The sequence below is a fragment of the Colletotrichum paranaense genome, assembly GCF_030867605.1.
Source record: "Colletotrichum paranaense strain IMI 384185 chromosome Unknown Scaffold_5.1, whole genome shotgun sequence".
NCBI classification, from domain to species: domain Eukaryota; kingdom Fungi; phylum Ascomycota; class Sordariomycetes; order Glomerellales; family Glomerellaceae; genus Colletotrichum; species Colletotrichum paranaense.
The window spans coordinates 1552444-1570556 of NW_026848963.1; the positions used below are offsets into that span (position 1 = coordinate 1552444).

The 18113-nt window shown below is 50.9% G+C and overlaps 6 protein-coding genes across 6 annotated transcripts; 4 read left to right on the forward strand and 2 right to left on the reverse strand.

Moving 5' to 3' along the window:
- Positions 1–644: 644 nt before the first annotated feature.
- Positions 645–2805, forward strand: CPAR01_06874 (uncharacterized protein; the record flags this gene model as incomplete). The annotated part of the gene is made up of 9 exons (XM_060491145.1): positions 645–735; positions 786–835; positions 891–1025; positions 1098–1218; positions 1277–1349; positions 1409–1529; positions 1584–1838; positions 1912–2101; positions 2156–2805. The coding sequence occupies 9 exons, from the start codon at positions 645–647 to the stop codon at positions 2803–2805; spliced, it is 1686 nt and encodes a 561-aa protein (XP_060350019.1).
- A 478-nt stretch (positions 2806–3283) lies between these two features.
- Positions 3284–4501, reverse strand: CPAR01_06875 (uncharacterized protein; the record flags this gene model as incomplete). Its single annotated transcript, XM_060491146.1, has 2 exons — positions 3284–4077; positions 4135–4501. 2 exons carry the CDS (start codon positions 4499–4501, stop codon positions 3284–3286), a joined length of 1161 nt encoding a protein of 386 aa, XP_060350020.1.
- A 3085-nt stretch (positions 4502–7586) lies between these two features.
- On the forward strand, positions 7587–9865 carry CPAR01_06876 (uncharacterized protein; the record flags this gene model as incomplete). Its single annotated transcript, XM_060491147.1, has 2 exons — positions 7587–9555; positions 9603–9865. 2 exons carry the CDS (start codon positions 7587–7589, stop codon positions 9863–9865), a joined length of 2232 nt encoding a protein of 743 aa, XP_060350021.1.
- Positions 9866–10220: 355 nt separating this feature from the next.
- CPAR01_06877 (uncharacterized protein) lies at positions 10221–10492 on the reverse strand (the record flags this gene model as incomplete). Its single annotated transcript, XM_060491148.1, has 2 exons — positions 10221–10335; positions 10407–10492. 2 exons carry the CDS (start codon positions 10490–10492, stop codon positions 10221–10223), a joined length of 201 nt encoding a protein of 66 aa, XP_060350022.1.
- Positions 10493–13754: 3262 nt separating this feature from the next.
- On the forward strand, positions 13755–15816 carry CPAR01_06878 (uncharacterized protein; the record flags this gene model as incomplete). Its single annotated transcript, XM_060491149.1, has 7 exons — positions 13755–14054; positions 14134–14256; positions 14326–14447; positions 14511–14541; positions 14603–15469; positions 15545–15632; positions 15701–15816. 7 exons carry the CDS (start codon positions 13755–13757, stop codon positions 15814–15816), a joined length of 1647 nt encoding a protein of 548 aa, XP_060350023.1.
- Positions 15817–16327: 511 nt separating this feature from the next.
- On the forward strand, positions 16328–17924 carry CPAR01_06879 (uncharacterized protein; the record flags this gene model as incomplete). The annotated part of the gene is made up of 4 exons (XM_060491150.1): positions 16328–16619; positions 16742–16974; positions 17103–17461; positions 17522–17924. The coding sequence occupies 4 exons, from the start codon at positions 16328–16330 to the stop codon at positions 17922–17924; spliced, it is 1287 nt and encodes a 428-aa protein (XP_060350024.1).
- Positions 17925–18113: the final 189 nt, after the last annotated feature.

Consider the following 18113-nt stretch of genomic DNA (forward strand, 5'->3'; position numbering starts at 1 on the left):
GATTTAGATCCAACGGCGTTGTGGAAGCTATCAACATTTCCTGGCGCATTGCTGAGCCTCAAAAAGATCTTTGCCTGCACGCTGTCTTGGTATTTGATTTTGATGTTAACGATTGGGGTTTCCATTTCCATCAACATGTTCCGCAGCGTTACATTCGGTTTCCGGCGGGGAAGACTTGTGCTTATCTAGAAAGCTTGGCCGTCTTGGCTTGACCACCTAAATGTCTTGTCTCCTTCCAGATCCATACTGGATCGTTACTTCTAGACCGATGGAAGGCGGGGTATCAACCCTGACAAAAACGAGGTTTTTTCCATGTCAAGAGTTGCCAACTCGGACACGGAGATAAACAGTGGTCTGAATGGCGCTGTCTTTGGAGACTTGCGAACACCGCTGTCTGCCAAGAGGTTCATTTCCTGCCTGTTTGGGAAACATGAGAGAAACCTATGGTCAATGTGTGATGTCACGGGGCTGGGAGTTCAACGAGTACATAATGAGTCTACGTCGCATTCAGAACCCGCCATGATCGGTCTGAAATGGCCGGCCTCTAGGGTAATTTTTCAGTATCCTCGACCCTGAACCTTCGAAGAGCCTCATCGTACCCGCATCCAAGTCGCAATAGTAACGACGAGTTGTGGTTGAGCATCATGCTGTCTACTTCAGTTATCGGAGCTATCGCTCTGACGGCAGTTGTGGTTCATGGAAGAGAGCTCCCCAAGGATGAGGCTCGTGCTGCCGGTAGGACTCATGAATCTTATAGTATCGATGGCCTTACTGACTCCATATAGAGCTCTATGACTCTGGTGTCATCCACGATAGACTCATGTCCGCGAAAATTGTAATCAATCGGCCAATGTGAGGCGACCGCAAACATGAAGCTAACACTGGTCCAGGCACACTGGGAAGCTGAAGAAGCTGTCGGCCTCATGAACTCATCTCAATGGCCCAGGCTAGGCTACACCAAGTGCGTCGATGGCTATGCCGAGGCCCTTCCTGATAGCCCGTTGCACAACTTTAGATGCAAAAACGTAGGTTTATCTCACGATAATTTTAACGGGCCATTTTGGCGCGACGGTCTTATTGACGATCTGTTGATTTAGATGGATCTCTATGACTTCATTAATCACGCCGAACTGGGCTCGCCAAATGCCGATTACCGTGGGAAGAGCGGAAGCTCTTCATGGGGATGGACTGATCCTGAATCTGGTCGCGAGTTCATTGGTGAGGAAGATCGATGACCAAACATCAATCAATCAGTTCGCTAACTCTTTGGTAAAAGTCAGCGGCATGTTTGACGGATGTGCATTTATCGAAATCCTGCCTGAGGGCAAGATGCTCAACCTTGGATTCCTGTGAGACCTTCTACTTGGGCAAAGGGAAGAATAACTTGACTAACTCTGTACGCTTTCAGGCCAACGTACTCGCCCGTCGGCAATAGAGCATACTGGCATGAAATCCGCCCGTATCACAACTACATGCTCATCGGCTCTGAGCTTGAGGGCCATGGTATACAGATCTTTGACATGACGAAGGTGAGGCTTCCCCCAATCACATCGGCGACTATAATTGTTAACTTGTCATGCTAGCTCTTGGATATCGATCCCACCGAAGCACCCATTCTGTTCACCAATGAGAATGACTTGACCGGCCACTTCATCGAATCTCTTCCACTGGGCCGCAGTCACAACGTTGTCGTCAATGAGGAGGCCAAGTACGCTGTTGCTGTCGGTGTTCAGCCTCGTGCGGAGGGCTGCATGGGTGGCCTGCACTTCTTCAGTCTTGAGGACCCTAGCAATCCCGTTGCCCTTGGCTGCGATGGCCAAGACGGATATGTCCACGACGTATGTCAAACCCCTGCCCAGCTGAAAGCCTCCGAGTAACTATGTTCATGTAAGCTGATATGATTGAGCATAGGCGCAATGCCTCATCTACAGAGGTCCTGATGCCAAATATCAAGGCCGCGATATCTGCTATGGCTACAACGAGGACACCTTGACTATCTACGACGTTTCCGACAAGAAGAACTCCAAGATTATTTCCCGCACGAGCTACGAGGGCGCAACATTCACGCACCAAGGTTGGGTCAACGACGTGAACTGGCAAGGTGAGACGCTTCGGACAGCGGGCTGACAGAGATTCGTGGCTGACCTTCCAACAGAGTGGCTCTTCATGGATGACGAGTACGATGAGGATGATCTGGCCGGCCCTGCCGCCGACGGGTACCCCGTCACGTACATTTGGGACATCAGATCCCTCGATTCTCCCAAACAGACCGGTCTGTTCAAGCACACCGTGAAGGGAATCGACCATAACCAATACGTCGTCGGCGACCTTCTCGTTCAATCCAACTACGGCGCCGGTGTCAGAGTGTGGGACGTCTCATCTGTACCCCAAGATCCCACAGGAGGAAGCGTCTGCGAGATTGCGTACTTTGACATCTACCCCGAGGATGACTCCCTTCCAGGGGGAGGAGCTATCCAGTTCTCTGGTACATGGTCATCCTACGCCTACTTCAAGTCGGGCTTCATCTTCGTCAATACAATTGAACGCGGAGCGTACTTGGTGAAGATGACGAAGAAGGAGGCTTGCAAGCCTAAGACGTGCAATGCAGACAACTGCTTCCGTGCTCTCAGAGCCTCCAGTGTTCCGGGTCGATTGGAGGAAAGCCAAAAGTTCTGTGGCGAGTTTACAAAGACTGTCATCGCCGATGTTACAGTGGTGCCTACTTATGCCGCTGAGGCATGCTCGACCAATGTCATCTCACGTGTGAGCTCGGCCTGCTCCTGTTTGCCCACACCTACCGCTTGAGTGAATTGATGCAGTGCTCAAGAGAAGCCCTATAGTATCAGTGTAGCACAGATGATCGAGAGCCAAATGAACACTTGTCAAACTATCTTTGCTCCATTGTGCCTGTCTAGTAAAAGTTACGGTTGAGAATATCTAGGCATTTTGAGGCAACGGTATCTGGAGTAGGTAGATCTTGGTCAAGGTTAAGGGGCAAATTTGTAAGACTGCTTAAAGAGAGCCCAGAAGATGTCCAAATGAATGGCGATGTCACAGTGAGAGGCAATGGAATCGGTTTACCAGCAATGAAATGGTTTGATTGGTATGAATGTACAAAGATGTTTTGGGATATACAGGAGCTAAACAACAACGCCGTTTCTATATGCAATTTCCAAGACAACCAATGCCCCGAGAAAATCTCTATGGGCAATTGCAGCGCAACGCTTACTTATGCATGTTCGCGACTCGATCGATCAAATTTTCCAAGCAGGTAATGATACGCTTAGCAAGAGGAAGCGGCATCAGTAGAGGCGGCAGCGGAAGTGGTGGCAACGGAAGAAGAAGAGGCACCGGGAGCGCCGCCGGGAGCAGTGCCGTTAGGGGGAGAGCCACCGGCACCGCCGGCACCGCCGCCAGAGTTGGAGTTGGCGACACCACCCTCAGCATAGAGAGAAGCAGCAGGGGTGATGGTCTGGGCCTGAGTAGTGTTGATACCGAAAGCCATCCAAGCGAAGAGACCGTCAGTGATGCTGTCGCCGAGAAGGGTGTACTCCATGACGGGGTCGACGCCATCGGTGGCAGCCTCCTCGCTCAGGATAGAGTCGTCAGCGTTGGTGGTGAGCTCCTGGGTGTTGGTGTTGTAGGGGGCGAAGGCCTCGACGGCAGAGATGAGGTCCTGGTCGAAGAAGGTCTGGCCGACGTGGGAGGCGGTAATAACGTTGCCGAGGGTGTTGTTGGAGTAGAGAGTAGCATTCTGGTGGACCATCAAGTGGATGTGGGTGGCACGGGAGGTGTAGTGACCGGGGAAGATAGACTCGAACTGGGCGACACCGTCGGAGTCGGTCTCCTGGATACCGCGGAGCCAGGTCTTGTCGATGTTGGTCTCGTCGGAGGAGTCACCGTTGCCGGAGGCGACGATGCCGGAGTAGACACCAGTGGAGTTGCAGTGCCACATCTCAAGGTAGACGTTGGGAACAGGCTCGCAAGTGTCAACATCGATGACCTGGTAGTCAAGGACGATGTCGACACCCTCCTGCTCCTCGATAATGTTGCGGCGGACATACTCGCCAGAGACGTCTGCAAGGGATCATTAGTGGCTGGTAAGAGATGTAGGCTTCAAGGGAGATGACTTACAGTAAGGGCCCTGGGTAACCTCAGGGGTCAAGACACAAGAGTTGTTGCCGGAGAAGAGAGTGGCGGCGTCGGTGTTAAGGGTGTAACCGAGGTCGGTAGAGTTGTGGCTCTCGGCGAGGACGGTGTCAGCATCGCGCTTGATGTTGCGCTTCTGGCGGGCCTGGTTAAGCTGAGCGGAGCGGCGGGCGACGTTGCGGGCGGTGACACCGCGAGCGGCGAGCTTATCGGCGCAGTGGGCAAGGTTGGAGCGCTTGATGGTGCTCAAGAAAGCGCGGCGCTCGGCGATCTCCTCGGTGAGGTCGTGGCCGGGGTGGGCAACGGCGCCGGAGAGGAGGGCGAGGCCGGAAGCGACGGTTGAGAAACGCATTGTGGTGGTTGTTGTGAGAGCTGAGGATGGAAAGCTTTGTTAAAGAAGGTGTTTATACGATTTGTCGAAGTGAACAAGAGGGTATTGTTGGAAGTGAAAGCGAAAGGTGTATTGGTGAAGAGTGAATGTGATGCTGGTGAAGAGCTTCCTTCTGGTTTCTCGGTGGCTTCGACCTTGGGTTATTATACTCGACGACATGACATTCTGATCTACGGTCAACGTCAACCTCCCTCCTCCCCCACGAACCGCGTCAGTGCCATAGCCATGATGGCAGTTCGTCGCACGAGTACAAGCTGTGGAGCTCAAGTCATATCGCCATCGCCGTACCAAGCCTCGTTGACTCGGGAGACGTAGACGGTGGCCCCGGAAGGCTTTCGATTGCGTGGGCTGCCCGTTGCGGCTACGGAGTTAGCGTAGTGTAAAGCCACCCCGGTAGCCCAATGTCAGGCCCAGCCAACGTCAACATCTTCTTCTGTGGGGTCATAGCAGCCTCGGTAGTATGACCGGTGCAGCGGTAGGTGGGATGGTAGTGTGTGTGGACGACGACTACGAGTACGTTGCCCCCTTTGCCCCTTACTCTCTCTGGAGCAAAGGCCATGCTCACATCGTCAATTGCTTCTAGGTCCAACGCCTTGGCAGGGGCTTAATCTCTACCGTTTGGGTGTAGTGGCCAGTGACGTCGTGTGCATAACAAATCAGCCCCGGGCTCATCTCCACATAGTCTAATTTTCTCTCCCTTTCATCCCGGTTCCTCAGTCACTCAGTGACCGGAGGGTCCCCGGTCTGCTCAGTCTAAGCATCCGGACGTGGCCCTACGCGCAAGCTTTCGGGAGACAGTGGAGTCGGGGCCGCCGTTTAAGCCTCCTTTTCTGCGTTGTCCTGGTCCGTCGACGGAGCCGTCCTCCCACATGCCGATGCAAATTCTCCCCGCCCTTGGACCAAAGCCGCCGTCGAGGCGCGTCCACACAAAGCCATTGTCCAATCAAAGCTGGCGTGTTGTTTAACTGACGCTGTAAAAATAGACTTCGACGCAGCATGGGCTTCCCGTCTTCGGGTTGTTTTCCCCTAACAACCCCCCTGATGCCTTTAACATCCGTCACGTTAAACTGTGTACATCAATGGGGTTCAAACTATCTGCCCAATGAGCTTATTCCATATGCGAAAAAGATGCCTTGCATCGAAGAGGCTTCTGTGCCCGGACCACAGGTAGAATTTCTTTTAGAAAGGCCAGCCGAGGTCTATGTTTGACGCAGGTGGTACCGTGGTTGTAGATTGCGGTGTTTTAACACGCAGCAAAGTCTTAAGTGGCTCAGCACGGGTTGCGGGGGGTCGGATAGACCAGCTGCACATTTGCCAGCAAAAACACTAACAGCAAGCATTCCAGTTCCCAACACAGTCAATGTTGCCGTTGGATTCACCCTGATTTCTTCGGGGTCTCCAGACTCTTGGCTACTTGGCACGCTCAAGTTAAGGAAGCGGAATAGAAGGCCAAGGCTTTCAGGATCCGGCATTACGATAGTTCAAGATTCTCTGAGTTCGCGTACATTTCAAGCCGTGAGAACGCCGGGGAGCTCCAGGTGGTCCAAAGAAGGTGGCAAACAGAACACAGTTGCCCAGTGTCTTGTTTCGTCCCATCTCAACACCGATCATCCGGTTCGAAGTACCGGATGGCAGACAATTTTGCATGTTTCCTGCACGCGCGTACACTCGCAGAGACCTTGATTCTAGTGTCCAATGAGCAAACAATGATGGATTGAACTAACAGCATCCCAGCGATACCCTGGGTCGAGGCCGTGCTGGCGAAGCATCTGGTGGGTGAACGGCCAATGAACCTCACGCAAATGTCAGCTGAACCGTTGACTCGTCATCCGAACTTTCTACATGCCATATTGTAAGTCCCTTGCGCACAGCCGAGGTGGCCTTTTTCATCTTGTCTGGTTGTTGACGATAGCCGATCAGTCGGTATGCACGGGTGGTGGGTGAGGAACACAACATTCCATTCAATGGCAAATGAGGTGCTCCCAAATCATCAGCTCTCCACGCAAGTTGGGCAACTGCCGATTGGCTTCCTCGAAATTGAGATACAAGCATATTCGGAAGGGAAGCGGGAGGCTTTCGATGGGGCTTGACTATGGACGAACCCGGCCTCGCCCACATGCAGTGCACCGGTGGACGAGCTGCTAAGAAGTTAGACTTTTTCCACGGAGGGACCTGGAACGCGCAATCACGATCCCTAATCCAGTGATTGCGTTACAGAAAGCCCCATTTTTATACAATCCTGCAGTCTAGCTCTACAGCCCAGTCTACTCTGTACGGTCTGTACGGATGCGAATAGTCGTGCCGGTACCTAGTTCATCACCTGCAGGTGTAGTGGGCTAGTCCATTCGTAGAAGTGATTCAGATTGCTGGAAGAGAAATGAGCCGTCTATGAGATTCTTGCGTCGACCATCCAAATGTGCGCCTGAAAATTTCTCTCAGAGAATCCGGCAGGGGAAGCAGACGACCCCAAGGCAAAGCAAAGAGTCAGGTCTGGACGGATTTGGGGGACGCTAAGCCTTCGAAGGCTGGACACTTTGCTTGGCAACTTGGCAAAAAGATCACCCCGTTCTCACTCAACAGAGCCTCTGCCTCTGCTACGACTTTGTCCACTGGGACAAAGATCCAGATCGGGAACATCCCGACAAGTGATGACTGATCCAGTCAACTAGAGAAGTCTTCGTGACGTATCCGTACTGACGGAACCAACAGTTGGTTAGCATAGCCCCCGAAAACACCCAACATTGGCGCATTGTCAAGAGTCAAGAATTTAGAGTAACAAGGTGCAAAATACAGGGATTCGACGGGAAGTGGGAACACAAACAGACTACGTACTCGGCACCTAAGCCACACCATCATGCGCTCCGTAGCCTCCGCTCCGTCGATCATCACTGGCGGCGGACGCTGAAAGGCCCAACGTTGACGCGTCGCGCTATCGGAGACTCTCCCTATTCCATCCATCCCACTCGGCCGAATGACGACGGACTGGAACTCGTCAAAGACTCTCGGGCTGGCTCTGAGAGAAAGCATTTGTAATACAGCAGTCGCCATGGCGGAGCCACGAATAGATGTGGACGATCAGGATCAACCATTATCTTCGATACAGTCGGCTGGTGGGCAGTCCTTAGTCCGCCAGCTCCTTGAGATCCAGACCGCTACTATCGAGCAATCGAAATCACTTCATTTCATCCAAAACCTCGACTGTCTGTATCTTGATAAAACCCGAGACCGAAAACGCCCCCCACAAACCCGCGATTCAGCATCTGAAGATGATCGCCCTGTGTGGCTCCGCCAAAGCGGCCTGAATGCCCTCAAAGACCTGAACTATGTAGCTGTGTCTTGGACATGGGGAGCTTCAGAACCATACGAGGATTCTACAGCCGGCCACCATCTAGTACAACTCTCTAATGGGAAACGCGAACCTTCTGGGGTCCGCAACCGGGTCTTCGACCGCATACGGCGATACCTGGAAGCCCAGTCTGGCCTGCAATACGTATGGATAGATATGCACTGCATCTCACAGGAGCCGGGCCCAGAGAAGACTCGGGGTATGCAGGCAATGGATATGGTCTACAAGCTGAGCAATCACCCCATTGCTCTGCTAGCGCGACCGATCGAATCGCACGAAGAGCTTTGCCTTCTCGCAGACGTTCTCCAGGGCAATTTTGTGTCAAAACATGCTTCTGGAGAGTTCTGCTTAAGTTCCTTCGCAGAGAGCGCCCTGGAAAGGCTTCGTAGAGCATTGTCCCTTCTCGACGCCATAACCTCCGATTTTTGGTGGACAAGAGCCTGGACTTTTCAGGAAAATTATCGTTGCGATGGACAAATGACGCTACTCATCCCTCATCCAGAAGATGGTGAAATATTCAGGGAGAAGACAAAGAAGGAAAAAGTTTTCGGTAACGTAGTGGGCGACATATCGATCTCATCTCGAGAGTTCCAGACGGAATCCACAAAACTATGCCAAGCCTGCATAATTGCAGAGGAGGATGGCAGCGTCTCCGGTCTGTCCGATGTTGCCGAACGAATTCTCAAGACAGCTCCTAATTACGAGTTCCTATTACGGGAGACCATGCCCGATGGACGATATTCTGCCCCCTGGTCACAGTCGCCGAGGATCATAAAGGATATCGAGTCCCGCGGCAGCAAATTCTGCCACGACAGATTGGCAATAGTCGCAAATTGCTGCCAATACTCCATCAGGCTAGATGACGCCATCTTGCGGCAAGGATCACACAGCATGAGTCTATCTATGCTCGCCCTTTACCTCTTGAACGGAGAGATCATGGAGAACACATGTGAAAAGAAGGAAGAGAACCGTCTTTGGATGAGATGTCGGAGGCAAACAGTCGCCGACTTCGTCACGGACCAGTCCTTCGATGACTTTTGTCCACCTCTGCTGAAGCGTCCTCTTGTCTTCAACAATGGGTGCCGATTCATTGATGTTCGGCTAACACATGAGGGCTTGAAGACCTTTGGTCATCTATGGAAGCTCGGTCGTGTCATACGGCCAGAACATTACGTGAAGTTTTATCCACATGCAAAGTACCGAAGACGACACACTCGGAGGAGCCGACGAACGCACGCCATAGAGCGTCTTACGCAGTTGCAATATGCCCTCAGTGATATCCGCAACTATCCTATAGTGGATGAGCTGACGCACTTTATTGATACCGTTTTACGACCGATGCAAGAGGCAACTTTCTCCATGAATTACATGCGGATGATGGCCGAGATAGTTGTTGCGGCAATGGATGCGGAGAAGCCGCTGGTACTTGGCGGCCTGCTCGATGATCAACCGTACAGCTACTGCGGTATTTTTGTACTAGAAGACATGGAAGGGGATGAAGAGCCAAAAGGGTATGAAGATGATGATGTTGTGCTATTTGATGACCGAAGCGACGATTCAGGTGCAAGCTCTCACACCAATTATCATCATATTGCTTCCGATTCTGTGAGTGGGGGCGACTTTGAGAAAGAGTCGGAGGGCTCTTCGGAGAGCAAAGACGACGATGTAGGTAAGAAAAGTACAACTCTGGTGGGATTCAATGTTGACCCGACTCAGTCAGGTACGTGTTCACTTCTTCCAAGCCGATGAAGGAGTCTTCGGAAACACTGTACCCGAACGATATTGATAAGCACGTGTCGATTGCTGTCGCTGGAGCTATCGCTGGAAGTAACTTGGAATCGGTCGACTTTCACAACGAGCCTGGGCCCGAGCTACTCATTCAGCGTTGGGTGAATGGGCTCTGTTTTTTCCGAGGCCATTCTCGTCGATCGGTTGTCTTCCCATGGCATCCTGCGTTGAGAGAAGACTTCAGGACCTAAACACTGTACTTGACCTTATCATGAACCACTCTGCAACTGATTAAACCCGGCGTCGGATTACTTTACTCAATGCACTTCCAATTTCCTGGACGGTTTTGACTCTCCATCATGGTTGCAGCCTTTTTCAATTAAGGTACAATGAATAATCTTAGAAAGCCAGGAAACGGCGATGCAATCTGGGGGAGAAGCTTGATTCTACATGTGTAATAATTGAGGAGCGATGCCAACCTTGACAATCGAATGTAGTCTCTCATACCATCATGCCTGGTTGCGAACCATCATCTTTCAACAAAGCCTTCGCTATCGAGCTATGTATAGGCAAAAGCTCGACCTCTAGGCTCCATGACATAGTGAGCTACGGGGAACAGGTCACGCTGCCGTTGTTCTCGATGCAGCGCCAATTGTTTGGGCAACGCTGTAGAACGACCCAGTTGCCAGAGGCGTCACAGACCGCGGGAAACACATTTGATCTATTTCAAGTGATGAGCTCGCATGAATGCTGGGTATTCAGAGTATGGGTTCAAGAGGCTAAAAGACTCACCTGCATTGGTAACGGCCGGGTGTGCATTGCTGCGCTTCAGCAAGTGCTGCGACGATGGTAAAGATGGAGACAACGGAGAAGCGCATTTTCGCTAAAATTCATGTCAATCTTGATGTTTGTAAAAATGAGTCACGTTGTCTTCTGTATGAATCACTTACTCTGTTGAGAATGTCGGTTTTGGAAACTATTCGCGAACCGCTGAGAAAGTTCAAGTCTGCGTGAGTCTGGTTAAGCACAAATCCGACTCTAGGGCATAAGCTACACTTTTATAATCCCACTGAAAGATGAGTATCCAGAGTTGAATCATATCATGATTGGAACGGCCGAGGTTACTCAATACATCACGACGCCCGTCTTCTCCCCTCTAGGCAGCATCACAGCAGTTGCCGTACGTTTACCAATGAAGCCTTGATCCTCGTTCAAAAATTTGCCACCAAACAGAAGTATGTGATGTGCCTTGCGATGAGTGGAAGTTACTAGGATATAGGTACGAGACGCTCAATTGCGCAATCGTTGCCAGTGTCTGGCTTGATGCAAGCCCGTCAGCATGTCGCAGCAGTAGTGGAAGTTGAAGCCGTTAGCCTCACCGCTCGAATGCGAATCGTCAAGTATGCTGAGGTCGCCGATATCTCTAAGAAGGTCCCCGAAGACCTGCCACTTCCAGGTATAAGAGAAAGCTTGGGTTCCACCATGCGCGGAGTGTTAATGTAGTTGAACGCCTAGTCCTTGGCTAACTCTAGGCAGCAGCTTCGTAACGCCCGAATCAGTATAGTCACCCGGTAAGCAGATCCTTCAATGCGGAATAACCCCCCATTCATTTTTACGAGATCGAACGTGCGTTTCGCTTTCTAGACTGAGAGTTCTGGGCAAATATCCCCCGATCGTAGATGTCTTTCATTGAAGTTGGGTTACATTGACATCGTGTGTGCAGCCAACAACTTCACCTATCGCCATCATGCAGCGTACGGGCTGACTGGATGATTAGGGAAAACCATCGACGTGCACTTGATTCTGTAAAAGGTTGTCTGAGCATTTGAATTTGCGTATGAATGAATGATTGTATTGCTCTTGAATTTGGCCAACGATACTACCTTTCTATACTTGTGATCACCTAAATCGGACAAATCCGAACTTATATCCATGGTGGGAAACCAGTTCTTCCAGTTTCTATTAGTCTCATAGTGGCTAATTCCATGAAAGTGACGTTCAGCGTTATCAGATCAGTACTGAATGTGGTTTAATGGCGAAAGTCAACGCCATTGATAGGTGTCGACTTATTGGTAGAAGATAAACGAACCTCTACAATTGTGCCCTAAACAAATACTTCGACATCACTTAACGAATTATTGTCAATCAATATTCAAGCGCAACGTAGTGAGAGGCTTGTAGAGATAGTATCGCAAGAGTACATGTGAGACGGTGCTTGAGGTAAGTCTACAAAGAGGCGTCTGAAGATGAATCACCGCACTTAATTTGTGATCTTCTTCAAGTTGGGGCCTTCGTCGAGCTGGAGCAGCTCGAGAGTATGCAAGAATAGCAGTTGCTAATGTAATTTTTCTCACGTTATTGCAACTACCGCGAGAACACGGCAGCTGAGTCCGCGCGAGCACGCATTGGGATAAGAGTGAACAACAGTCTTGCCACTCCACAGCCTCCTCTTGGTGTAGTTGGTTCATCACGTTCGACTGTAATGGTTTATCCACATCCATCGAAAGGTCTCTAGTTCGATTCTGGAAGAGGAGAGGTGTTCTTTTTTGTTTCTCATCCTTGAACCAGGCAGCTGATCATCATAGCTTTCGTACGGGACTAAAAAACCAAAAGGCTGAAGAGATTGAGAGTGATTTCTTCAATGTTCGGAATTTGATCCATGATTTTACAACAATATTGTGCAATGACCCAGCCAAAATAGGGAGAGTGGAACTATGTGGGCGGTCAAACTTTTGTTCATGTTGACTCCATCTACCTACCTTAAATAGCATCGTAGTGGGACTCAGGGCCACCATCCACTGCGTCTTATTTAAGACTCGTCGCACAAGATCCTAAGGGCATTTTAAGTCAGGCAACACGAGGTCAGCAGACCGAGCCTCCGAACAGCTTGAAGATTCCAAGAGCGCCATCAAGTACTTTACACTGAGAACCGTGGCTTGGTCCATGTTCAGTTTACTGGCTGTAATGCATCCAGGCACGTGCCAAGTTAACATCCAGCACAGTACCTTACTTATGGGACAAGTTTTGAAAAGTAATCTAATTTATCCACTTGGGGATGGCGGCTACACTTACCCAATGTGGTTAATGAATCCCTACATACTATGTAGACCGCGGTTGTTGAATTGTGCATCACTATTATGAAGAATTCATTATTTCCTCTGTTCCCTTGCTTTGTGGATACTGCTTAGATAATCGCGGTCAATGTGGTGCGGTACCGCCTGTCCCTGGTGGGTTCACGGAGTAAACCTGCTTGACCAAACTGGAGTCATCAACACGCTTCACGGATACTGTAGATCATATCACTCCATCAGGTTCTGTTGTTAGAGCCTTTTGAGGTCGGTTGGCGACCTAGTTTTCTGGGATTCTGCCCAAAAACATGTGATGCTCTATGCGATCAGTCTGGCGCGATAGCCTCGCGGAGACTCTGTTCCATCTCAAAATGAAGATCTGAAGCCAATTGCAACAAGTGTGACAAGACTTTAGTCCTATTCTTTGGTGATAGTAGGTGCCATGCTCTATTATCAGAGAAAGGAGCAAACACACGCAATACCATTTCGCTTCAACTATCTATCCTGAGCTGAAAGTTTTTCAATGTTTCTATTCGTGCTAGCCTCTACACTGAATCGCTGACTGGTTCTTTGTGGGCACTCCAGCTAATGAGAACTACGATAGACGCGTCCAACGTTCGGAATCTAACGCGGAACTTGTCGAGGCATCACCACATTGAAATGTTCAGCCAGCGAATGAGGGTTCTTCCCTCGCCTTGGCAAATGGTGGCTCTCGCGAGACCGATGAGTTTCTGAATTCCGAAAGCTGAGATCTTGCTGCAGCCGTCGGAATGGATTTATGGAGGATAAATCAGCAAGCGGTAATGCTATCCCAATTGGGCCATGAAGTGCGCCGCCAGCGCTATCAGATAATGTACAGAGGGGTGATTCGAAGGAAGAGGAGCAGCAAAGAGAGAAGAACTTCCGCAGAACATACTCCTTTTTTCCATAATTCTTCGTGTATATATCTCCTGCGTCATGTCCCTTATAATCAGGTCGCGAGTGCCTGTCATCCAGACTCGAACCCAACTTCATTGCAGATTGCCAACGCCCCTTTTCTTGATCCTCAACGACCTTCCTTTGATAGCCAAGAATGGCGGAATGGGAACAATTTGCTCGAAAGCACTTCGAGGAGCAGAAGAAGAAGATTCCCTCGGACTGGCTTTTGGACAATGACAAGTTAGAACAACTTCGCGGCGCCGGCACGGCACAGGAGGGCCTCCTCCTCGATCTTCAAGCAGCCAAGAAGTCAGGCATTCTCGACAGCAACGAAATGAAAATTACCGAGAATTACACAGCCCGTGAGCTTTTGGGACACCTTCGCCAAGGAACACTCAGCGCAGAGAGAGTGGTCACTGCTTACTGCAAGCGAGCAGCCGTTGCTCAGCAGTTGGTGAGTATTTGGACATTTGCTTGCAACTGACAGTCCGCTTCGCAGAAGTAACAGGCTGATTTTCTGTTGTGAATACTAGACATCCTGCCTCACCGAGATCTTTTTCGAAGAGGGAATCGAAAGGGCCCGGTGGCTCGACAGGCAGTTGCGAGAAACAGGCAAAGTTGTTGGTCCGCTCCACGGCTTGCCAATCAGTTTAAAGGTAGGACAACACTACATAGCCTCTGACTTTGAGCCGGCGACAAAGAATAGTCCAATTGACATCATTCAGGACAGCCTTCACGTAGATGGGCACTTCGCGTCTGTCGGATATGTCGCGTTTCTCAAGCAAGACCGTCCCAAAGGCAATGCTGCCCTTGTCAAGCTGCTTCTTGATGCAGGAGCAGTTCTCTAGTAAGTAGACTTAGCAGACGAATCGCTTCACCAAGCAGATCTGACGATAGGAGATCTTGCTAGTTGCAAGACCAATATTCCACAAACGATGATGGTAGGCGTCCTACGCAGACAAACCAACCCCTAGACAATATTTGCTAACGTAGTATCTCCAGACCTGCGATTCCGAGAACAACATCTTCGGCCGCACACTCAACCCACATAATACAAGGTTGACAGCTGGTGGCTCTAGCGGAGGCGAGGGAGCGCTTGTCGCGTTCCGCGGATCACCTCTGGGCATCGGTAGCGATCTGGCCGGTTCTGTACGCATCCCAGCTTTCTGCTGCGGCGTTTATGGCTTCAAGCCAACCGTGGATCGCATACCGTTCGCAGGACAGTCTCTCTCTCCATGGCCCATGAATTGGATGTCCGCTGTGATGCCTGCTCTTGGTCCGTTGGCCAACTCCGCCGACGACTTGTCGCTCCTCATGGAGGTCGTAACTAAGCTCAACCCATGGAGATACGACGGTAGCGCGATCAATCTCTCCTGGAGAACCCTAGACGAGCCTCGATCGAAGCCCTTGACGATTGGGATCTTGCCCGAAGATCCCGAATATACCCTACACCCTCCTGTACGCAGGAGCTTGGCTGAAGCCGCGTCCGCTCTTGAGAAAGCTGGACACAAAGTTGTCCATCTTGCAACGGATGCGAAGCGTAGCGTGGCCCTCGGCGCAAGGATCTCGTACCAATACTTTAGCATTTCAGCGCCAGCTGTTGCTGACTTTGGAGAGCCTTTTGTTGCCTCTGTCGCCAAAGGAATGCATCCCTTCTCTACTGGAGACTTTCCTGTCGACCCGAAGCTGGACATCCCAAGCCAGTTCACAGGACTGAACATGGCTCGCGCGGCCTATGCCCAGTCATGGAGCCAGACCTGGCAAGAACACGACCTCGACATTGTATTGGCTCCTGGGGCATCCTGCACTGCCGTGCCTCACGATACCTTTGGCCTCCCCGTGTATACAGTCATGTGGAGTTTAATTGACGTGAGTGTACAACTACCCCGTTGCTTAGAAATCCTTGGTAGTATTCTCATAGGTCGCTAATGTAACATTGAACAGTTCCCTGCAGCGGTCATTCCCTTTGGCACCGCGTCCGCGACGCAAGACTCTGAACCACAAAAGGCCATCGCAGACTTTGTGCCTGATTGTAAGATTCTTCCCCGATCTTCCGAACAGGAAACTTGCGCTGATGTTTCGAACCTTTGAACTTTCAAGACATCCCCGAAGCTACTGATGGTGCACCTTGTGCAATCCAGATTATCGCTCCGCGGTTCCGCGATGAAGAGTGTTTGGAAGCCGTGGGCGTCATTGACAAGATTCTCAATGCTTGACAATGAGAGCAACACCTGGGCAACATATAGAGTCTGCTGGCCCACTCTCCACCCTCAAGGTAGAAAGACAATACTACAGCAACTGCGCAAAATAACGTAATGCCCCAACAAGTACTACCGCAAGCTGCCGGAAAGGAACTTGTGACCCGACGACGCCATCCTTGCCAACCATCCTTTGTTGCTTGAATACCCGGAAATCTGCTATGCACCGTTTACCGTGCGTGGGGTTCGGCAGTGCTACGCTCGAGTAGCCACCTATACTCGCTAATCAGTGCGGTCTAACTCTATGTTCTTAGCCCTGAATCATGCTGGGAATTCCGGAGTCTGTGCTCCGTTTGGCCAGTCCCAATGTCCCCTGAATCGAAGCAGCCACAGAGGCTAAGCTCCCATGCCGGCATCTTTGTCCATTCTACGTCTCCGTGTGCGTGTGTGTATTTTGGACAAAACATCCATTTGTCAACGGCTATGAAGCCCATCTTGAGCTGCCACTCTATAGATTCGAGAGACCAAGATGCAACGCGCTCGCGGCGGTTGTATGAGCTGTCGGCGGCGGAAACGAAAGTGTGACCGCCGCCGTCCGTTTTGCGAAGCCTGTACTCAACGAGGGATCCAATGCCCTGGATACTCAACGCCACTGCGCTGGGTGGATGGTGCTGCGAATCACTCCTCTGCCGGCGAAGGTAGCAGCAATGCTACTATCAATTCAGCCGGATCCAACACTCTCGCAAGTCAGATCGCACTTCCGAATCGCCCCAGCCCTCAGGTACAGACGACGCATGTTACGGATGAGCTTTTCCATAAGTGTATGCCATAACTGCGCGTGTCCCAGTGCTGACTCGATGAGATATATCACGTTGAGCTCGCTAACAGGGAGTGACGCTTACAGTTCTCCGCACAGGCCTCATGAGCCTCTACAGCACATCAGTGTGCTCATGGGTCCAGCCGTTCTTTGTTGAGATGTCTGCCAAGAGCAAATCTCTAGTATTGCTATCTTCCACCATCCAAGCATATCTTGATGAAGGTAGCTCGGACATGTCTGTCTCCTCAATGGAGTACGTTGACACTGCTCTGAAGGAGTTTCGGCGCGAAATCGTGGCCCATTACGATGTTATGCCGGCTGCCACGGCATGCTCTGGCGTACTGCTATGTGTTCTTCAAGTAAGTGACCCCGATGATAGTCGACTAAGTCCGGCGGACGCTGGATCGCACCACTACCAGTCCCCTCCTTAGACCGCAGATGTCCAGACATGGCATAGATCTTTCAGCTAAGCGAATGGATCACATAGTTCCTTCAAGCCCAACCGTGTACACCCGTCATTGGACTACTCGCCGAAACCTTCCATCTGAATGCTCCTATATCATTTCTCAATCCCAATCCCGAGCATGACCTCTCAGTACGGCATGCCTTGGAATTCATCGGTCTCATGGACATGCCCTGTCTCGTACTAGGAAGAAAGTGTCCCTCTCTCGGTATTTGGAGACGCTTTCGACAAGTTCAAGACTCCTGGAAAGGGGGAAGAGTCAAGGCCTTGGAAGTCGTCACTGGTGTGCCGCATTCGCTGCTGGATATCTTCGCCGACACCCCATTCGAGACGGCGGAGGTCTCCATAAGTCGATTTTGGGGATGGCCAGGTGAAATGGGCGAGTACGTTCAGTGCTTGTTGTGGGATTGTTGGCGGTTTGCCGGCATGCTTCACATCCGCAGACGCGAGCAGCGTATTGTAAACGCGACACAAAAAGACGGCCAATTCGTTGGCGACGATCGGCAGGACGCACTGCCAAGTTCAGAAATTGTTCTATACCGTCTAGTATCAGGACTTCATCTCTTTTGTGTGGCGTGTCAGCTGCCCGAGAATCAGCATCTGTTGTGCCGCAATGGCATCGTCTTCCCTCTGATAACGGCATGCCTCGAAACTCGACTCCTTAAGCGGCATCCTGACTGGAAACATACTGTGGATGACGTGCTGTCGGCTGCTAAGAAGAGGTATCTCTTTCAGTTGGCACGATCTACATGGGAGCTGCTCGATGAAGCTTGGAAGGATGGTACAATGGAATTTGACCTAGATAAAGCAGCATCACGCAGAGGCCAGGAGGTTTCATTATTGTAGATTACGGGGAAGCTCTGCAGCGTCTTGCTGCGAGCGAAGTCAGAATTTTCTCATCCATTGCGACCATAGATGGTTGCGGTCCTGTAGCCACATGCAATGAAGACAATCAAGGCGAAGGAAGTTGAAGCAATACAGTCACCAGCACCTCAAACCAAATCGTGCGATAATCGTTCCTACAACCTGGCTACA